Source organism: Oncorhynchus mykiss, chromosome 6 (genome assembly GCF_057628025.1).
Source record: "Oncorhynchus mykiss isolate SJ-2025 chromosome 6, ASM5762802v1, whole genome shotgun sequence".
Taxonomy (NCBI): Eukaryota; Metazoa; Chordata; class Actinopteri; order Salmoniformes; family Salmonidae; genus Oncorhynchus; species Oncorhynchus mykiss.
The window spans coordinates 33,324,475-33,345,099 of record NC_143027.1 but is presented as its reverse complement, the minus strand read 5'-3'; the positions used below and the strand labels follow the sequence as shown (position 1 = coordinate 33,345,099).

At 43.3% G+C, this 20,625-nt stretch overlaps 1 protein-coding gene across 3 annotated transcripts; it reads left to right on the top strand.

Annotated features, from left to right (window-relative positions):
• The first annotated feature begins 1,043 nt into the window (after positions 1-1,043).
• Positions 1,044-16,847, top strand: LOC110525800 (endoplasmic reticulum-Golgi intermediate compartment protein 2). Of its 3 annotated transcripts, none has more exons than XM_021606233.3 (14): positions 1,044-3,243; positions 8,049-8,200; positions 8,519-8,627; positions 8,880-8,926; positions 9,140-9,207; positions 9,404-9,444; positions 9,773-9,874; positions 10,015-10,110; positions 10,322-10,377; positions 10,550-10,648; positions 11,038-11,135; positions 11,241-11,403; positions 13,501-13,580; positions 16,426-16,847. In XM_021606233.3, the coding sequence occupies exons 2-14, from the start codon at positions 8,092-8,094 to the stop codon at positions 16,501-16,503; spliced, it is 1,146 nt and encodes a 381-aa protein (XP_021461908.1). In that variant the 5' UTR covers positions 1,044-3,243; positions 8,049-8,091; the 3' UTR covers positions 16,504-16,847. The 3 variants fall into 3 exon arrangements, with proteins under 3 accessions (XP_021461908.1, XP_021461909.1, XP_021461907.1); XM_021606234.3 differs by having other exon boundaries at positions 1,148-1,380; XM_021606232.3 differs by lacking the exon at positions 1,044-3,243 and adding an exon at positions 4,689-7,722.
• The last annotated feature ends 3,778 nt before the right edge of the window (positions 16,848-20,625 follow it).

Below are 20,625 nucleotides of genomic sequence, written 5' to 3'. Positions count from 1 at the left end.
TGAGTGCTACGGGGCGGTAATCATTTAGGCAGGTTACCTTCGCTTTCTTGGGCACAGGGACTATTGTGGTCTGCTTGAAACATGTAGGTATTACAGACTCGGTCAGGGAGAGTTTGAAACTGTCAGTGAAGACACTTGCCAGTTGGTCAAACCCACAATCGAACCCATAACCCTGAAGTTGCAAGCGCTATGCTTGTTTTTTCCCATCACTCACAGCTGAAGATATTAAAATGTTATATTCATTCAATGTTTGTCGTGTTTCTGGATGATGATGTCGCTGCTACTCCAGTGCGCACTGAGTGTGCAGACATTATCGGCTCTGTTTAGCAGATGGCAACCACCACAAAACAGCATATGCGACCGTGAGTGGATTACGTTGAAAACAACAGTCTGTCATCTTGGAAACGATCTCCAGTTCATAAATATCTCAGTGGTCTCACCCAGTTGACTACTTCAAAATGGTGAAAGTCCTCAATGGCACTGCCCATACTAAAACTGGCTTTTGGGCACAAAAGTCCTATATACAACTCTATGACTAAACCTAACAAAACATAGGCTAAAGCAGAGTTTCTAAACCATCTTCATACTTCATACTCTTCATACTAAACCATCTTTAGTTACAGTACCTCAATAGGAAAACATTGAAAACTTGGAAATGGGAGAGCAAAGTATAGTAACTATCAGTGGCGCACTTTCGGTTTTAGAAGTAGGGAGGATATATATATTTTTTTTTTTTATTCAGTCGGATAAACACTCCAAACAGACCTAAATTCAACATATATTGCACGTTGGTTCAACGTAAATTCATTGAAATGACGTGGAAACAATGTTGATCCAACCAGTGTGCGCCCGGTGAGTTATGTGCAAATTGACCAATGACAGGAATACAACGGTCAAGAAAAGTTGGTTATCAAATAGGCCTAGTTGTAATTTACAATGTTCACATGTTTCATGGAATGACTTCGATGGGCACTCATGTGGATGTCTGTGGGGCGTGCGGGGAGGCGCTACTGTATAAAGGGTTGTTTTCCACTTTGCAAGCTAAACGGAAGCGACGTTGTGTTAACAGTTAGAATTAGCGGAAAAACAAGCAATCAAACTTTACTCGGTGTGGCGGCGGTTCGGCACAGCTGTGTTGTGATTGGGTCAGGGATGGTAGGAGAAGAAAGTATGGAGTATAGTGGTACAATAAAGGAGGGAGTAAGAAAGAGAAAAAGAAAGCGGGAGAGAAAGGGAGTAGGGGTTTGAAGGGGAGCGAGAGGTCTTTGGAGGCAGAGAGGAGGCAGAAAAGGAAGTCTGAGGAGAGCAACATAGTTTCTAACGCTAGCTGCAGTTCGGAGGTAGAAAGTGCCGAGAGAGGGCAAGATAAGACGCATGGAGGTGAGGAGGAGCAGAAAGTGATTCTGAAGTTTAGGGAGGAAGGGGGAGCAGGGGCGATGAGTCCGATAAGGTTGACTTACGGCTGTGATAAAAGAGTTGGCTGGGGAAGTTGTCAATGCTAAAGCGTTAAGAGATGGTAGTTTGTTGGTGTTCTGTAATGAAATGGCGCAGAGGGAAAAAGCTCTGAGTGAAGCAAATAGGGAAGTAAGTGTAAGGTGTTGTCGAGCAGCTGGAGTGATCAAGCAGGGAAGCAGTGGATTAAAGGGGTGATAACAGGAGTGCCCGTGAGTGTTAGCATTCAAGAGATAAGGGACAATTTGACAGGAGGCGTTTTAGTGAATGTTCATAGATTGCAAGCAATAAGGGGTGGAGTTAGAGCAGATAGCCCGTCTATACTCTTACACTTCAAGGACCAGGTACTTCCAAAATAAATGAACCATAGTTCATAGCTCATAATGTGGCATATAGTGTGTGTGAGGCTATGAAGCAGGCAGTGGTGGTGCAACAAGTGAGAGAAGGGTGTCTTCTGTGGAGGCAGTGAGGGTGGTTCAGGTCCAGAGAGATACAGGTTCAAGAGAGAGATGGGTAGGAGCATCTAGATGGGGATTACGGGGCAGGTGGGTGGCGATATGGTATACATGGATAAGAGAAAGCTGGTGACGTTCATAGCAGGAGTTATCAACAGCACCGCTGAAGTAAAGTCTGAAACGGAGAAGATTAAGCGAATAGTGGGTGCTGCTGGGAGACATCTGAGTATGACAGGCTTGACATGGGAAGAGGTTCAAGATGACCTCAATCAGCCGAGGGTGGAGTCCTGTATTACTGGATCTTAATTATGATGGTAGTACTACAATGGAATGCTCCAAGCCTGTTGGCTAATGGGCAGGGGTTAAATAATTCAATTGTGGATATGCCAGCTAAGCCTGATGTGATTTGTGTGCAGGAAACATGACTCAAACCGAATGTGGAGTTTATAACACATAGGGACAGAGGTGTAGGGGTGATGTGCCACCTTCATAAAGCAAGGACTTCCATACAGGATGCTAGGTAAAGGTATTGAACAGGAATATGTGGTGGTGGCAGTGTGGTTGAGAGGAGAGATGGTAGTGAACTACTATAATACGTGTCAGGTATTAGACCTAGAAGAGTTGGAGATGGTGGAGGGCCAGGATAGAAGTAAGGTAATATGTGGGGATTTTAATGTCCACAACACGCTCTGGGGGTGGATGGATGGATGGAAATGACCAGGTGATGGAAAATCTGATAGAAGTTAAAGATCTGGTGTGCCTGAATGATGGCCGAGGGACTAGGATTGATGTAGTTACAGGGAAAGAGTTTGGATTGGACCTCTCGGGTATCTAGTGTGATGACAGGAATCTGTGACTGGGAGGAGTTGACAGTAGGGAGTGATCATTACCCCATAGTATGCACAGTAGGCCAGAGGGAGGAGGAGGTGTTAGTGGTAGGCAGGTGGGTGTTTGAAAGGGCAAGTGGGATCAGTTTCAGGAGTTAAGTGAGCGGGTGATGGCTCGGGTGGATTTGAGAGGGGAAGTGGATAGTATGAATAACTGGGTGAGAACAGTGTTAGTGGGGAAAGCTACTGAGGCTATACCTAAGAGTTCAGGGAGGAGGAGGAAAGCAGTCCCGTGGAGGACAAAGGAGTGTGGGGCAATGGTGAGGAGTAGGAACAGGGCATTTAGAGTAGAGGTCGACCGATTCGACATGGCCGATTAATTAGGGACGATTTGAAGTTTTCATAACAATCGGTAATCTGCATTTTTTGGACGCCGATTACATTGCACTCCACGAGGAGACTGCATGGCAGGCTGACCACCTGTTACGCGAGTGCAGGAAGGAGCCAAGGTAAGTTGCTAGCTAGCATTAAACTTATCTTATAAAAGCCAATCAATCTTAACATAATCACTAGTTAGCTACACATGGTTGATGATATTACTAGTTTATCTAGCTTGTCCAGCGTTGCATATAATCAATGCGGTGCATGTTAATTTATCATCGATGCGGTGCCTGTTAATTTATCATCGAATCACAGCCTGCTTCTCCAAACGGGTGATGATTTAACAAGCGCATTCGCGAAAAAGCACTGTCGTTACACCAATGTGTACCTAACCATAAACATCAACGCCTTTCTTAAAATCAATACACAAGTATATATTTTTAAACCTGCATATTTAGTTAATATTGCCTGCTAACATAATTTATTTTAACTGGGGAAAATTGTGTCACTTCTCTTGCATTCTGTGCAAGCAGAGTCAGGGTACATGCAGCAGTTTGGGCCGCCTGGCTCGTTGCGAACTGTGTGAAGGACCATTTCTTCCTAACAAAGACGGTAATTAATTTGCCAGAAATTGACATAATTATGACATAACATTGAAGGTTGTGCAATGTAACAGCAATATTTAGACTTAGGGAGGCCACCCATTCAATAAAATACGGAACGGTTCCGTATTTCACTGAAATAATAATGAACGTTTTGTTTTCAAAAATGATAGTTTCCGGATTTGACCATATTAAAGCCCCAAGGCTTGTATTTCTGTGTGTTTATTATATTATAATTAAGTCTTTGATTTGATATTTGATAGAGCAGTCTGACTGAGCGGTGGTAGGCAGCAGCAGGCTTGTAAGCATTCATTCAAACAGCACTTTCCTGCGTTTGCCAGCCGCTCTTTGCTGTGCTTCAAGCATTGTGCTGTTTATGACTTCAAGCCTATCAACTCCCGAGATTAGGCTGGCAATATTATAGTGCCTATAAGAACATTGAATAGTCAAAGGTATATGAAATACAAATGGTATAGAGAGAAATAGTCCTATAATAACTACAACCTAAAACTTCTTACCTGGGAATATTGAAGACTCATGTTAAAAGGAACCACCAGCTTTCATATGTTCTCATGTTCTGAGCAAGGAACTTAAATGTTAGCTTTTTTACATGGCACATATTGCACTTTTACTTTCTTCTCCAACACTGTGTTTTTGCATTATTTAAACCAAATGGAACATGTTTCATTATTTATTTAAGACTAAATTTATTTTATTGATGTATTATATGAAGTTAAAATAAAAATGTTAATTCAGTATTGTTGTAATTGTCATTATTACAAATATATATAAAAATCGTCTGATTAATCGGTATCGGCTTTTTTTGGTCCTCCAATTATCGGTATTGGCGTTGAAAAATCATAATCGGTCGACCTCTAATTTAGAGTGCTGAAAAGGACACAACTTCCAACATCTGATTTAGTATAAGCAGGCGCTGGTGAAGAGAACTATTCGTCAGACAGAGGTCATGTTGGCGTCGGTTCTGTGACACCATTGGAAGGGCGACACCAGTGGGAGAAGTATGGGGATGATTCAGAGGATGAGTGGGGTCAGAAGGGAGTGGGATTTCCAGTGTTGACGAGTGGGAAGGATGTGGCAGTAACAGATGAGGAGAAGGCAGAGATGATGGCCCAAGCCTTTGTCCAAGTGCATAGCTAGGCAAATTTGTCAGATGAGGGGGAGAGAGAGAACGAGAGAGGAGCATCCTGGAGTGCTGGATAGGAGGGAGGATGTAAATTATGTGTTGAATGCACCATTTACAATGGCATAGGTGTAAAGGGCAATAGGTAAGGCTGGGTTAACTTCACCTGGGAAAGATGAGGTGTGCTATGTTAAGTTGGCCCATCTTAGTGATGAGGCACTGGATAAAATATTGGTGTTGTACAACAGAGTGTGGGAGGAGGGGAAACTACCAGGCAGCTGGAAGGAGGCAGTAGTGGTACCAATCTGGAAGCCAGGGAAAGACCCAACGAGGCCAACAAGCTATTGGCCAATAGCCTTAACATCACTAAGATTATGGAGTGTATGATAACGGAGAGGCTAACTTACTTCCTGGAGAGCAGGGGGTCAGTATTGCCACATCAGAGCGGATTCAGGAAGGGTAGGGGAACAATGTACCCAGTGCTCTGCTTAGAAGCACAGGTCAGGAAGGCTCAGATGAACAAGGAGAGTGTTGTAGCTGTATTTTTTTGATGTGGATAAGGCATGTGATATGATGTGGAAGGAGTGGTTGTTAATCAAGCTTGATATTATGGGGTAGGAGGAAGAACGTACAACTGGATAAAGGATTTCCTGTTTGGAAGGTCTATCCAGGTGAGGGTGGGGAAGTCTCTATCAGGCAGCTACATGGTGGATAATGGTACACAGCAGGGGAGCGTGATTAGTCCTCTGTTGTTCTCAATCATGATCAATGATGTTTACTCTCAGGTACAGCCGGATATTGGGAGGTTGTTATTTGCAGATGATGGGGCCTTATGGAAGAGAGGAGGAAATGTACCATATATAGTCAGGAAGGTACAGGAAGCAATTTATGAGGTTGAGCGGTGGGCATTAATGTGGGGATTCAGGTTCTCTGTAGAGAACTGACAGTGTTCTTTACCAGGAGGAAGGTGGGAGATAAGTTATGCTTGAGGTTATATGGGAGAAACTTGGAGAGGGTGGAGGCCTTTGGTTCTTTGGGTTATACTTTGATACTAGAATGGCCTGGGCAGAACACATTGAGAGAGTGGTGGGAAAGTGTAAGAAGATACTAAATGTGTTGCGCTGTCTGACAGGGAAGGAGTGGGGGGCTTGGCATGCCACATTGAGGACCATGTATGTTGCATTGATCCGATCTGTAGTAGACTATGGCAGTATAGCGTATGGTTCGGCAGCCCCGGACATCATTGGAAAGGCTAGATGTCAAACGGGCAAGGACTCTAAATATGTAGTGGGGCGTTCCGGACGTCCCCAGTGGCTGCACTACAGGTGGAGATGGGGGAAATGCCATTGCAGATTAGGAGACAGCAGCTGGCAATGTATTATTGGGTCCGCCTAAAAGGACATGGGGTGTCTCAGCCTGCAAAAGGGATTTTACAGGCATGCTGAGAACATGAGCGAAGACCGAACACAAGCTTTGGGTGGGTGGGTAATACCCAGGTGAAGGAGATGGGGTTGTATGGAAGGGAGTTTAGTCCAATGGTAGCTATTCCTGTAAATCCACCATGGCTACTCCCACCTCCAGTAGTTGATCTAGAAGTGTTGGAGAGATGACAGAAAGATAGGGATGGTGTTGATCTATCTGATTGGTTTAAGAGACATCTGGATACTGTGTATCAGAATTTTGTGGCCGTCTACACATATGGTTCAAAAGATCCAAGGACAGGATGTACTGGGTCAGCATTTGTAGTGCAGGAATGTGGGGGAGAGTCAGGAAACGTATTACAGATCAGCTGGCTGTATATTTAGTGGAGATGATGGCCATACTGTTGGCCTTGCAGTGGGTGGAGGAAGTTAAGCCAGAAAGAGTAGTTATTTGCTCTGATTCATGTGCAGTGCTAAGGAGTATCCAGTCCTTTTAAATCACGTAGCAGACACAACCTGCTGTATGAGGCGCTACAAACCCATGACAGGAGTAAACAAATGGGTATACAGATAATATTTACATGGGCCCCAGCTCATGTGGGAGTGTAAGGGAACGAGGCAGTTGATGTACTGGCTAAACAAGCACTAAGTAGTCGGGATGTTGATGTGGTAGATTCAATGAGCAAGGCAGAGGCAAAAAGCCTGAGTGATGGTGGAGAAATGGTAGGAGCAGTGGAATAGAGATACTAAGGGCAAGATTTTATTTCAAGTACAGAGGAAAGTTGGGGAGGGGAGAGCGGCAAGAATATTTACAACATTAAGGGTGGGACACAGCCAGTTGAATAAGACCTTACATGTGATAGGAAAGTATCTAACAGGAAAATGTATTGCCAGGAAACAGATCGTGGAGCATGTATTGATACAGTGCAGACATTATTGGAGGGAAAGAGAGAGGTTGAGATCTAGTATGAGAGAGAAGGGGATACAGAACATTTGTTTAAAGAGTATATTGAGTAGAACGTCATTAGATATAGTCTCAAATATTTTATATTTTTTAAGAGCAATGGGGCTGGCAGGTAGGATTTAGTTTCTCCCTGTCTCTGGCCCACACTCCAAAACAGTAGGTGGCGGTAATGCACCATAACGTTGGATGCCAACCGCCGATAAACCCCACCGAAGAAGAATGGATGTCTGTGGGCGGAGTCAGTCTGCTTACTGTTGATCACCAGAGGGCACTGTGGCAAAATGAATGCACTCTACTCAAACGTCTATGGTAGTACACCAGGTCAAAGGTTACCAGCGGCAGTTTTTTTTTGTTGCAACAACTAACGCAGTATCCAGATGTTTCAATCCTGAACCAAGCATAGAACAATGGATTGATACAAAAATCGGATTTCCCTCTATGGCGAAAATGAATGGGCACCCGAGACAGTAACGACCGAAGTATGACTATTATAAAATACACAGCCGGGTTTGATAGCTACCGGTAGCCAAGATAGCTAGCTAACTACCAGCTTCTAGTCAGCTGGGAAACGTCAATAGGCAAACAGAATGTAAAAAGTGCCAGGTGGTGGCTCAGAATATTCTGCATACCTGTGGCCAGAAACAGATGGGAGGGTTTAAACTTGCCATTCTTGTTTGCTAGAGAGGAAATATCGTTTTCATAAAGTCCTTTCAAGCGGCCACTGTTAAAAGTATTCGGATATGACATTATTTGTATAAGATTGCTAGGCTATATAACACAGTTTACTTCTATGTTGAACTTAAAGATTTAATGCATGAGGGATCCAGTGGACGCTTGCCCCAAACAAGATGAGGAGACTAGTGTCCCGGAAGAAGGCTCTAACCCTGGTGAAGGAGCTGGATGCATTCCCTAAGGTTCCAGAGAGCTATGTGGAAACCACAGCCAGTGGGGGAACAGGTGCGTTATTAACTAGCCAATGTAAATATGAATTGTAAATAAACTATTATTAAAATTATAGATTGGATACATTGTAAAATGTTAAATTAATGTATGCTATTAAGAGTAACCCAACACCTCGAGTCCATCAACGATGTCAACCGTAGTATAAGTGCAATGGACAATCAATAACATATACTGTAGGGCAAAGTTTAGAACAGAGCATCTAGGCCAACCCTAGTATAGTCATGTACCTGTTTGCTTATTTTAATCAATGAGTAGCCTATTCCAGTTGTAAACTTGGCCTTCTACATCACTCCTCCTTTGCTGTCTTTTCAGTGTCCCTGATAGCCTTCACAGCCATGGCTCTGCTGGCTTTCCTTGAGTTCTTTGTCTATCGAGACACATGGATGCAGTATGAGTATGAAGTTGATAAAGACTTCTCCAGGTAAAAATCAACTCTCAAGACCATGGTCATGTTCATTAGTCACCAAAGAGATTATTTTTTTTAAAGTGTTTTGCAGTGGAAAGTGAATGTTAGTTGGTCCCTACCAGTTTCAGTCCATTTGCTTCCGTTTGGTGCCTAATGAACACAAACGCAACAGTCTGGCATATCATTTTTGAGTTAGCTGGGCAACGTCAGCAGGGAAATACCAAGTGCACTATAGGGCTAACTAACACAATCTTCTCTCTTTTGCAGTAAATTAAGAATAAACATAGACATCACAGTTGCCATGAGGTGTCAATGTAAGTATTTACACTGTTTGAAGGTTGCTCTCACAATTTAGGCCTAGACATGGACATCTAGGATATAATGTGATTGTGTTTGTCAGCAGTAGAATTAACATTTCAGTAGTGTTGTATGAAGCCATTGACTAGGCTGCCCGTCTCTTCCATCATGTCATATTGATTGATTATATTATTAATTGATTTGCTGTTTGTCTGGGTGGCTGTATGTAGTTGTAGGTGCAGATGTCCTAGACTTGGCAGAGACCATGGTAGCTTCAGATGGCCTACATTATGAGCCAGTAAGTATGACTCTGTCTGGTACCTGCTATAGCAGCCTAACCAGGCCAGTCAGTTAAGAACAGTAAAGACACAATGACAACCTGACAATGACAAGATGCAAGTGCGGTGAGAATTCAGGGTTCCATAAATTTCATCATAATATCTTTCCAGTGACAATGCCCTTTCTTAATATTTTTTCCCACGGTCACCTTGCAGGTCACCTTTGACCTCTCTCCTCAGCAAAGGCTGTGGCACAGGTAAGATATATCAGCCACAAGATATGTCTCCTGACAGTATAAAAATGCACCACCAGAATGCATCTGCACATGCACAACTAAAATGGTAATGTTGCATACAGAGAAGCAAAAGATGAGATGGTTGGCTACATGTGGCACATTTTCACACATTTTGATCATGATGCATAATATCTGTCAAATAAACCTAATAAAGTAAAGACCGTATGGTGGAGTGAAGGCTATCCATTGACCATCTGTTATAACTTCTCACTCCTATATAGTGACTCCCCTCTACAACACTCCCGTGTTTAACCTTTCCCTTGCTCACTCATCTCCCTTTCTCCCCCAGAACTCTGCTGATGATCCAGGACCGTCTTAGGGAGGAACACTCGCTGCAGGATGTGATCTTCAAGACAGTCCTGAAAGGATCCCCCACCGCCCTTCCTCCCAGGTCTGGAAAAAAATAATACAGTTTTGCTGTGACAGTGTGTGTGTTTGAGTGAAGTTAGGTATTGAAGTAATTGATAAACTGTATTGAATGATTACGGTTATGTTATTGAAGTGACTCCCCTCCCTCTATTCTCCTTCGAGAGAGGACAGCCCCTCCCAGTCGCCTGCGGCCTGCAGGATACACGGCCATCTTTATGTCAACAAGGTGGCTGGCAACTTCCACATCACTGTGGGCAAGTAGGTCACCGCTCCTCTCTCTACAACTAACTTCTAGCTAGTGTGCCCTAATGAACACAATGAGTGTTTCCAGGTTGTCCCTCCCTGTTTGTCTGTTTTCTCCGTTGGGTGCCTAATGAACATGACCTAGATGTTTGACTCTAGAATATGAGTTATCATGCCCTATATGGGAGGAGTCTCCGCAAGCTTGACCTTTTCACATCACCTACAGGGCTATCCCACATCCTAGAGGCCACGCCCATCTAGCGGCCCTCGTCAGCCACGATAGTAAGTTTCTTTGTTTAGAGTTTAACTCCCATACATGATACATAAAAACATCCTAAACAAATGTAAGTTATGATGGAACTATGTGATGTCTTCAATTGAGTTAACACATTTAAACCTGACGATATCCACAGACCTGGAGTTAATGATTGTTCTGATTTGTTGTTGATTACAGCATACAACTTCTCCCATCGCATCGACCATCTGTCGTTCGGAGAGGAGATCCCAGGGATCATCAACCCTCTGGACGGGACAGAGAAAGTCTGCACTGACCGTAAGTAAAAAGACCCAGTCAGTCCTGGGTACAAATCATTCAAATACTGACGCCATGCTTGATTGTTTCCATTGTAACAGGCAAGCTCAATAGAAAAGTTCCAAAAGTGCAATCCCCACACACCTGGCACTCCAGTCAATTATCAAAGCATTGGAAATATTTCAAATAGTATTTAAACCCAAGGCTTTATCACGTCACATCAAACAGGCTACATGACAGGCTTCCTAAATGCACATATAAGTCATGGGTTTTTTGGGGAAGTAGTTTGTCTGCCTCAACATGTTCTGAAGAAATTGGGACATTGTATAGGAATTGTAACTTTGTTAATTTCATCCTTCATTAAAGAATATATATTAATGTATGGACTGTTTTCCTTTGATCCTCGTCAGATAATCAGATGTTTCAGTACTTCATCACCATAGTGCCCACTAAACTGAACACCTACCAGATCTCAGCAGACACAAACCAGTACTCTGTCACCGAAAGGGTAGGTCCAGGATGTGTGTTTATTTGAGTGTACAAGGTCTATGCTGTGTGTGTGGATGAACTGAAAGTGTGGGTGTATCGTCATCGTTTCACCCTGTTTGTGTAGGAGCGGGTGATCAACCACGCGGTGGGCAGCCACGGAGTATCTGGGATCTTTATGAAGTATGACATCAGCTCGTTGATGGTGAAAGTCACCGAGCAGCACATGCCCCTGTGGAGGTTCCTCGTCAGGCTTTGTGGCATCATCGGAGGCATTTTCTCCACCACAGGTACCCACACACAGCTGGCAACAAGTGTACAGGGGTGTATTCAGTAGTGTGTAATGTTGCAAAATGTTTTGCAACAAAAACATGTCTCTTATTGGACAAGTTAAGGTTAGCCCCTCCCTATTTTGTCCCGTTTGCTTCCTAGGGAAAACACCCCAAGTATGTCCACCTGGGTCATTATCATTAGGGCACATCGTAAAAAAATGTTGTGCAATGGAAAAGGTCCAGGTAGTCGCTTCCTTCCCAGCCTAAACAGTTCGGGAGAGTTAGCGCATACAGTACCAGTCAAAGGTTTGGACACACCTGCTCATTATGTTGACTATTTTCTACATTGTAGCATATAGTGAAGACACCAAAACTATGAAATCATGTAGTAACCAAAAAAGTGTTAAACAAATCAAAATATTTTATATTTGAGATTCTTCAAAGTAGCATCCCGTTGCCTTGATGACAGCTTTGCACACTCTTGGCATTCTCTCAACCAGCTTCATGAGGTAGTCACCTGGAATGCATTTCAATTAACAGGTGTGCCTTGTTAAAAGTACATTTGTGGGATTTCTTTCCTTAATGTGTTTGAGCCAATCAGTTGTTTTGTGACAAGGTAGCGGTGGTATACAAAACCATCAAGCGTTATGATGAAACTGTCTCATGAGGACCGCCACAGGAATGGAAGACCCAGAGTTACCTCTGCTGCAGAGGTTAAGTTCATTAGAGTTACCTGCACCTCAGCTTGCAGCCTAAAATAAATGCTTCGGAGTTCAAGTAAGACATTAACATCAACTATTCAGAGGAGACTGCGTGAATCAGGCCTTCATGGTCTAATTGCCGCAAAGAAACCACTTCTGAAGGACACCAATAATAAGAAGAGACTTGCTTGGGGCCAAGAAACACGAGCAATGATATTAGACCGGTGGAAATCTGTCCTTTGGTCCAAATTTGAGCTTTTTGGTTCCAATCGCTGTCTTTGTGAGAGGCGGAGTAGGTGAATGGATGATCTCCATGTGTGGTTCCTCCCGTGAAGCATGTAGGTGGAGGTGCTATGCTGGTGACACTGTCTGATTTATTTATTTTTATTTTATTTATTTTTTTAAATTCAAGGCACACTTAACCAGCATGGCTACCACAACATTCTGCAGCATTACGCCATCACATCTGATTTGCGCTTAGTGGGACTATCATTTGTTTTTCAACAAGACAATGACCCAACACACCTCCAGGCTGTGTAAGGGCTATTTGACCAAGAAGGAGAGTGGTGGAGTGCTGCATCAGATGACCTGGCCTCCACAATCACCCGACCTCAATCCAATTGAGATGGTTTGGAATGATTTTGGACCGCAGAGTGAAGGAAAAGCAGCCAACAAGTGTTCAGCATATGTGGGTACTCCTTCAAGACTGTTGGAAAAAACTAGTTGAGAGAATGCCAAGAGTGTGCAAAGCTCAAGGCAAAAGGTGGCTACTTTGAAGAATTTTAAAATAATTTTGATTTGTATAACACTTTATGGGTTTCAGCATGATTCCATAGTTTTGATGTCTTCACTATTATTCTACAATGTAGAAAATAGTTTTAAAAAAGAAACCCTTGAATGAGTAGGTGTGTCAACTTTTGACTGGTACTGTATATTATCACAACCTTTTGTTCGTTTTGGACTTCGGGAAATGCTTTTTTGGGGGGGGGCTGTCTCTCCAAAAAAAAAATTCTCCAGACAAGCCGAAGTCTACGCCCCTTTGTCGGTGAATGGTCGAAAGTAGGGATTCTTCAATAAAGTCTGTCGTTCAACAAGAGACGACTAGTTTTCATGCACATTTTTTTTTGAGGAATACTGCACCAAACATCTTAGATTGAGCAACTAACATCTATGCAAAACGCCAAAATTAATGAGATTTGCGTTAGCTTAGATTAATTCGGACTCTTTTGAGCAAGTATATGCTGGCTGCGGCGTCTCAAAATGGAAAAACAGTACTATTGCCAATTTTCTACTTTTTTTCAAGTGAATGTATTTTTAAGGGAGTATGCAAGTACCCTCGTTCGAATTTGTCTAGGCGCCAGCCGAACTGATTCATTTGGAAGCCTTAATACTTCTCTCTGTCCTCTCCATACAGGTATGATCCATGGAATGGTGGGCTTCCTGGTGGACGTCATCTGCTGTCGCCTCCAACTAGGAGTCTACAAACCCCGGGAGGCAAGTTAACACATCAAGTCAAACACGCTTGTCACAAGCTTGTTGACTCTTTTTTTTAAAGTAAATATATACAGGACGCAGCATATAGGATACCCTCAACATAAGTATTTTGATCAATATCTGAATTGGACAGTAGTTAGCGTTGGTTATTCATTTTCTCATCGCATGCTACACTACTGCTTATTTAATTTGAAAACACATTAAAATAAACGTAAACTTAAAGGGGTGGTTTACCGGACAGAGATTAAAGCACGTTTGTTGAAAGTGCATTTTATTCCAGGACTAGACTTAATCTGTTTCTGGGAAACTGCACGTTTTTTTTTATACACTTAACAAAAATATAAACGCAACATGTAGGAGTCCTAATTCATGACCTGAATTAAAAGAGCCCAGCAATTTTCCTTAACGCACAAAATCTTGTTTCTCTCAAACTTTGTGCACAAATTTGTTTACATCCTTGTTAGTGAGAATCCATCCACCTGACAGGTGTGGCATATCAAGCTGATTAAACAGCATGATTATTACACAAACCACATCACACAATGTCACAGATGTCTCAAGTTGAGGGAGCATGCAATTGGCATACTGACAGCAGAAATATCCACCAGAGCCGTTTCTAGAGAATTTAATGTTAATTTCTCTATCATAAGCCGTCTCCGTCGTTTTAGAGAATTTGGCAGTACGTCCAACCGGCCTCACAACCGCAAACCTCGTATAACAACGGCAGCTCAGAACCTCCGCATCCAGTTTCTTCACCTGTGGAATCATCTGAGACCAGACACCCGGACAGCTGATAAAATTGTGGGTTTGCACAAACCGTCACATCTGCTTGCTTGTCGTACTCATCGGGGTCTTGACCTGACTGCAGTTCTACGTCGTAACCTACTTCAGTGGGCAAATGCTTACCTTTGATGGCCACTGGCACGTTAGAGAAGTCTGCTCTTCGTGGATTAATCCTGTACCTGGCAGACAGCATGAATGGCGTTGAGTGGGTGAGTGCATCATGGTGGGGTTATGGTATGGGCAGGAATAAGCTACGGACAATGAACACAATTGCATTTTATTGATGGCTATTTTAATGCACAGTGATACCGTGATAAGATCCTGAGGCCCATTGTCGTGCCATTCCTCCACCGCCATGACCACATGTTTCAGCATGATAATGCACGGCCCCATTTTTGCAAGGATCGGTACACAATTCCCGGAAGCTGAAATTGTCCCAGTTTTTCCATGGCCTGCATACTCACCAGACATGTCACCCATTGAGCATGATTGGGATGCTCTGGATCGAATTATGACGGTGTGTTCCAGTTCCCATCTTCGCACAGCCATTGAAGAGATGTGGGACAACCTTCCACAGGCCACAATCGACAGCCTGATCAACTCGAAGATGTCGAGTTGCATGATGCAAAGGGTGGTCCCTTTCTGGTCCACTTCCCTACTTTTTTAAAGATATCGGTTACGGTGACTGTATTACCGTCATGAAGGCAGTCATTCCACATGACCGTTTAGTCACGGTAATTAGGCTTCTCCAAGCTCTGATGCTGCTACTGGTCATTAGTAGCCTACCAAACTTGCTAACTGCCTGGTACTCAGCACTCTATTATCCCTCTAATCACTCTGACATCAATGCAAATGAGTTTGAAAATCGAATCAAACACTTCATTAGAGCTCATGTTGCGCTACATTTCTATAGGCTATGCAATTGTGGGAGAAATCGGAGTGACGGCCGCTAATAAAAAATATAACAAATGATTTGACTTGCAAGCCTCCCCCTTTTTCCTCCAAACATAACGATGGTCATTATGGCCAAACAGTCCTATTTGTGTTTCATCAGACCAGAGGACATTTCTCCAAAAAGTACAATCTTTGTCCCCATGTGCAGTTGCAAACCGTAGCCTGGCTTTTTTGTGGTGGTTTTGGAACAGTGTGCCCCTCTTCCTTGCTGAGTGGCCTTTCAGGTTATATTGATATAGGACTAATTTTACTGTGGATATAGATACTTTTGTACTTGTTTCCTCCAGCATCTTCACAAGGTCCTTTGCTGTTGTTCTGGGATTGATTTGCACTTTTCGCATCAAATTACGTTCATCTCTAGGAGACAGAACGTGTCTCCTTCCTGAGTGGTATGACGGCTGCGTGGTCCCATGGTGTTTATACTTGCGTACTATTGTTTGTACAGATGAACGTAGTACCTTCAGGCATTTGGAAATTGCTCCCAAGGATGAACCAGACTTGTGGAGGTCTACAACAAAAAAAATCTGAGGTTTAATGACTCCAACCTAAGTGTATGTAAACTTCTGACTTCAAATGTATTTCTTGTTAGCCGCTCAACATAGAATAAGCCTTGTGCGCACTCCCTCAAATGGTTGAGAAAATATTTATTTTATTCTTCATACTATAAAACAATGCCATGGAATTATAAGCAAATCTTGTCTGCTAAATGAACTAGTGTAACCCACAGCCATTTGGCATAGCCACACCAGGACCTAACATGACAACTCAGAGTAGGCTATTCTTTTCTTCATATCATGCTCCTTTAGACCTGTTTAAGACCTGTTTACTTTTTAAAATGGCTTGTAGGCTGTGTTTGTTAATTAATGGTAAATACCGTGAGAATGACAGTTATTTGGTTGACAATCACCAGCTGACAAAATTTCATGACCACCACAGCCGTACCAACAGATACATATCTGTATTCCCAATCATAGATTAAGGCCAAATTAATTTATTTCAAATGACAGATTTCCTCATGAACTGTAATTCAGTAAAATCTTTGAAATTGTTATGTTGCATTTATATTTTAGTTCAGTGTACTTTAATGTTTTCCCCCTCTCATTCTCAGATGGGCCTGCTGGACGACCACGTAAAAAACGAAGCCCCTGCCCCACCCCTGGAAGCTACAGAAAACCACACCCACTGACAGGACTCCCTAGGGCAGGGATCATCAACTAGATCAGGGCTCTCCAACCCTGTTCCTTGAGAGCTATCCTCCTGTAGGCTTTCGCTCCAACCCCAGTTAACTGATCTGGTTCAGCTTTTCAACAACTAATTATTAAGAATCCGGTGCTCTAGATTAGGGTTGGAGCAAAAAACTACAGGAAGGTTTTCTTTTTCTTGAGCGGATGGTCAGGGGGCGGGAACATAATTGTAAATTGACCTGAATAATAATCATTTTAAACCTCGCTTACGATCACATATCTCTCTATAATGCGTGGGAATACTTTGGAACTTATTTTTTTCAAAATTAAAATGACTTGAAGCTGATTTTCTGGTGTTTTTACAGTCATTTTGTCCAACAAAATTGGGGGAGGGGGACAAATAAAATCCCTCGTGTGAATTGGATCCCAATTCATGGATGCCAAGAAAGTAAGGCTTCCCCCACCAAAAAAAATCAATAAATAAAAAAAAGTAAATTTTGCCTCAGTGTTTCATAATTTTCCGAAACAGCGCCCCTCTGTCTCTAAGTGTAGGCCGTCTATCTGATACTGTCTGGTCCAAACGAGTATGACATTGTTGCTGCCCGTAGCATTGAAGGCAAGGGAAGCCAGTGAGCATTTGCCAATCAGCGTTGAGCTAACACTGAATGGTCCTGGCACACCAAAAAAAAGTGTCAAGGGAAGCCAGCTTCAATTTTGGCAATTTTCCCAATGAGAGCATACGTCCCTGACAGAAACTTAAATTGTTGCATCTCGTTGTTGTCCTCCGATAGCTAGCTAGCTAAAATGGGCCCTTCCTTAAATTAGCCATGGATGGAGATGTGGTTTTACTTAGGAAAAACTATGGAGAATGAGTTGGAGTGTGGCCTGATCTGATGAATTCTCAGCAAGAAGGGCGCGCTGCCTTGTGCCTTTGGGACTACTAAGTATATTTTAAACCTCCCGCTTTGGGCTGGATGTGTCAATGTGTAGTTCATACATGCAACATTACTGTCTTACCTCAATTAGCCACGAAATCCCTAGTTTGAAAGCAACTTTTTCGGGAAGCTGTGCTGTGCTATTTTCCCTCACACGGGCCTGCCCCCTACCAATTTAAGTTCCCTCGCCATATGAGTGACAGCTAGCAAGAGGTGCATCATGCGCACACAGCAGAGCGCGAGAGCAATGACGTGGTGCACATACAGTGGGGAGAACAAGTATTTGATACACTGCCGATTTTGCAGGTTATCCTACTTAAAGTATGTAGAGGTCTCTAATTTTTATCATAGGTACACTTCAACTGTGAGAGACGGAATCTAAAACAAAAATAGTAATTAATTTGCATTTTATTGCATGACATAAGTATTTGATCACCTTCCCAACCAGTAAGAATTCCGGCTCTCACAGACCTGTTAGTTATTCTTTAAGAAGCCCTCCTGTTCGCCACTCATTACCTGTATTAACTGCACCTGTTTGAACTTGTTACCTCTATAAAAGACACCTGTCCACACACTCAAACAGACTCCAACCTCTCCACAATGACCAAGACCAGAGAGCTGTGTAAGGACATTCGGGATAAAATTGTAGACCTGCACAAGGCTGGGATGGGCTATAGGACAATAGGCAAGCAGCTTGGTGAGAAGGCAACAACTGTTGGCGCAATTATTAGAAAATGGAAGAAGTTCAAGATGACGGTCAATCACCCTTGGACTGGGGCAAGATCTCACCTCGTGGGGCATCAATGATCATGAGGAAGGTGAGGGATCAGCCCAGAACTACACGGCAGGACCTGGTCAATGACCTGAAGAGAGCTGGGACCACAGTCTCAAAAAAAAACATTAGTAACACAATACGCCGTCATGGATTAAAATCCTGCAGCGCACGCAAGGTCCCCCTGGTCAAGCCAGCGCAGGTCCAGGGCCGTCGAAGTTTGCCAATGACCATCTGGATTATCCAGAGGAGGAATGGGAGAAGGTCATGTGGTCTGATGAGACAAAAATAGAGCTTTTTAGTCTAAACTCCACTTGCTGTGTTTGGAGGAAGAAGGATGAGTACAACCCCAAGAACACCATCCCAACCATGAAGCATGGAGGTGGAAACATAATTCTTTGGGGATGCTTTTCTGCAAAGGGGACAGGACAACTGCACCGTATTGAGGGGAGGATGGATGGGGCCATGTATCGCGAGATCTTGGCCAACAACCTCCTTCCCTCAGTAAGAGCATTGAAGATGGGTCATGGCTGGGTCTTCCAGCATGACTGGGCAACACGGACTTTCAACTCCCTCCAAAGATTTTCTATTGGGTTCAGGTCTGGAGACTGGCTAGGCCACTCCAGGACCTTGAGATGCTTCTTACGGAGCCACTCCTTAGTTGCCCTGGCTGTGTGTTTGGGATCATTGTCATGCTGAAAGACCCAGCCACGTTTCACCTTAATGCCCTTGTTGATGTAAGGAGGTTTTCACTCAAAATCTCACGATACATGGCCCCATTCATTCTTTCCTTTACACGGATCAGTCGTCCTGGTCCCTTTGCAGAAAATAGCCCCAAAGCATGATGTTTCCACCCCCATGCTTCACAGTAGGTATAGTGTTCTTTGGATGCAACTCAGCATTCTTTGTCCTCCAAACACGACGAGTTGAGTTTTTACCAAAAAGTTATATTTTGGTTTCATCTGACCATATGACATTCTCCCAATCTTCTTCTGGATCATCCAAATGCTCTCTAGCAAACTTCAGACGGGCCTGGACATGTACTGGCTTAAGCAGGGAGACACGTCTGGCACTGCAGGATTTGAGTCCCTGGCAGCGTAGTGTGTTACTGATGGTAGGCTTTGTTACTTTGGTCCCAGCTCTCTGCAGGTCATTCATTAGGTCCCCACGTGTGGTTCTGGGATTTTTGCTCCCCGTTCTTGTGATCATTTTGACCCCACGGGGTGAGAACTTGCGTGGAGCCCCAGATCGAGGGAGATTATCGGTGGTCTTGTATGTCTTCCATTTCCTAATAATTGCTCCCACAGTTGATTTCTTCAAACCAAGCTGCTTACCTATTGCAGATTCAGTCTTCCCAGCCTGATGCAGGTCTACAATTTTGTTTCTAGTGTCCTTTGACAGCTCTTTGGTCTTGGCCATAGTGGAGTTTGGAGTGTTTGAGGTTGTGGACAGGTGTCTTTTATACTGATAAGTTCAAACAGGTGCCATTAATACAGGTAACGAGTGGAGGACAGGAGCCCCTTAAAGAATAAGTTACAGGTCTGAGAGCCAGAAATCTTACTTGTTTGTAGGTGACCAAATACTTATTTTCCACCATAATTTGCAAATAAATTCATTAAAAATCCTACAATGTGATTTTCTGGATTTTGTTTCTAATTTTGTCTGTCATAGTTGAAGTGTACCTATGATGAAAATTACAGGCCTCTCTCATGTTTTTAAGTTGGAGAACTTGCACAATTGGTGGCTGACAAAATACTTTTTTGCCCCACTGTATGTGACCTAGTACACAATTTCCAGGGACCACTTTAAGAACTACTGGCTAAAAAGTATTGGAGAATCTCTTTATGTACGTAACTACACTGATATACACTGTGGACAACTGCTTGTTAAACATCTCATTCCAAAATCATGGGTATTAATATGGAGTTGGTCCCCCCCCTTTGCTGATATAACAGCCTCCACTCTTCTGGAAAGCTTTCCACTAGATGTTGGAACATTGCTGCAAGGACTTGCTTCCATTCAACCACGGGCATTAGTGATGTTGGGCGATTACGCCTGGCTCACAGTCGGCATTCCAATTAATCCCGAAGGTGTTTGATGGGGTTGAGGTCAGGACTCTGTGCAGGCCAGTCAAGTTCTTCCACACCGATCTTGACAAACCATTTCTGTAAGGACCTCACTTTGTGCACAGGGCATTGTCATGCTGAAACAGGACAGGGTCTTCCACAAACTGTTGCCACAAAGTTGGAAGCACAGATTCGTCTAGAATGTAATTCATGCTGTAGCGTAAAGATTTCCCTTTACTGGAACTAAGGGGCCTTGCCCGAACCATGAAAAACAGCCCCAGACCATTATTCCTACTCCGCCAAACTTGACAGTTGCCACTGTGCATTCGAGCAGGTAGAGTTCTCCTGGCA

Bases quoted from the DNA above. Each gene is read 5' to 3' on its own strand.
- LOC110525800 (XM_021606233.3), top strand. From the start codon at position 8,092: ATGAGGAGACTAGTGTCCCGGAAGAAGGCTCTAACCCTGGTGAAGGAG. The intron at 9,445-9,772 runs GTAAGATATATC...TTTCTCCCCCAG, and splicing joins CAGCAAAGGCTGTGGCACAG to AACTCTGCTGATGATCCAGG. The intron at 11,404-13,500 runs GTACCCACACAC...CTCTCCATACAG, and splicing joins AGGCATTTTCTCCACCACAG to GTATGATCCATGGAATGGTG.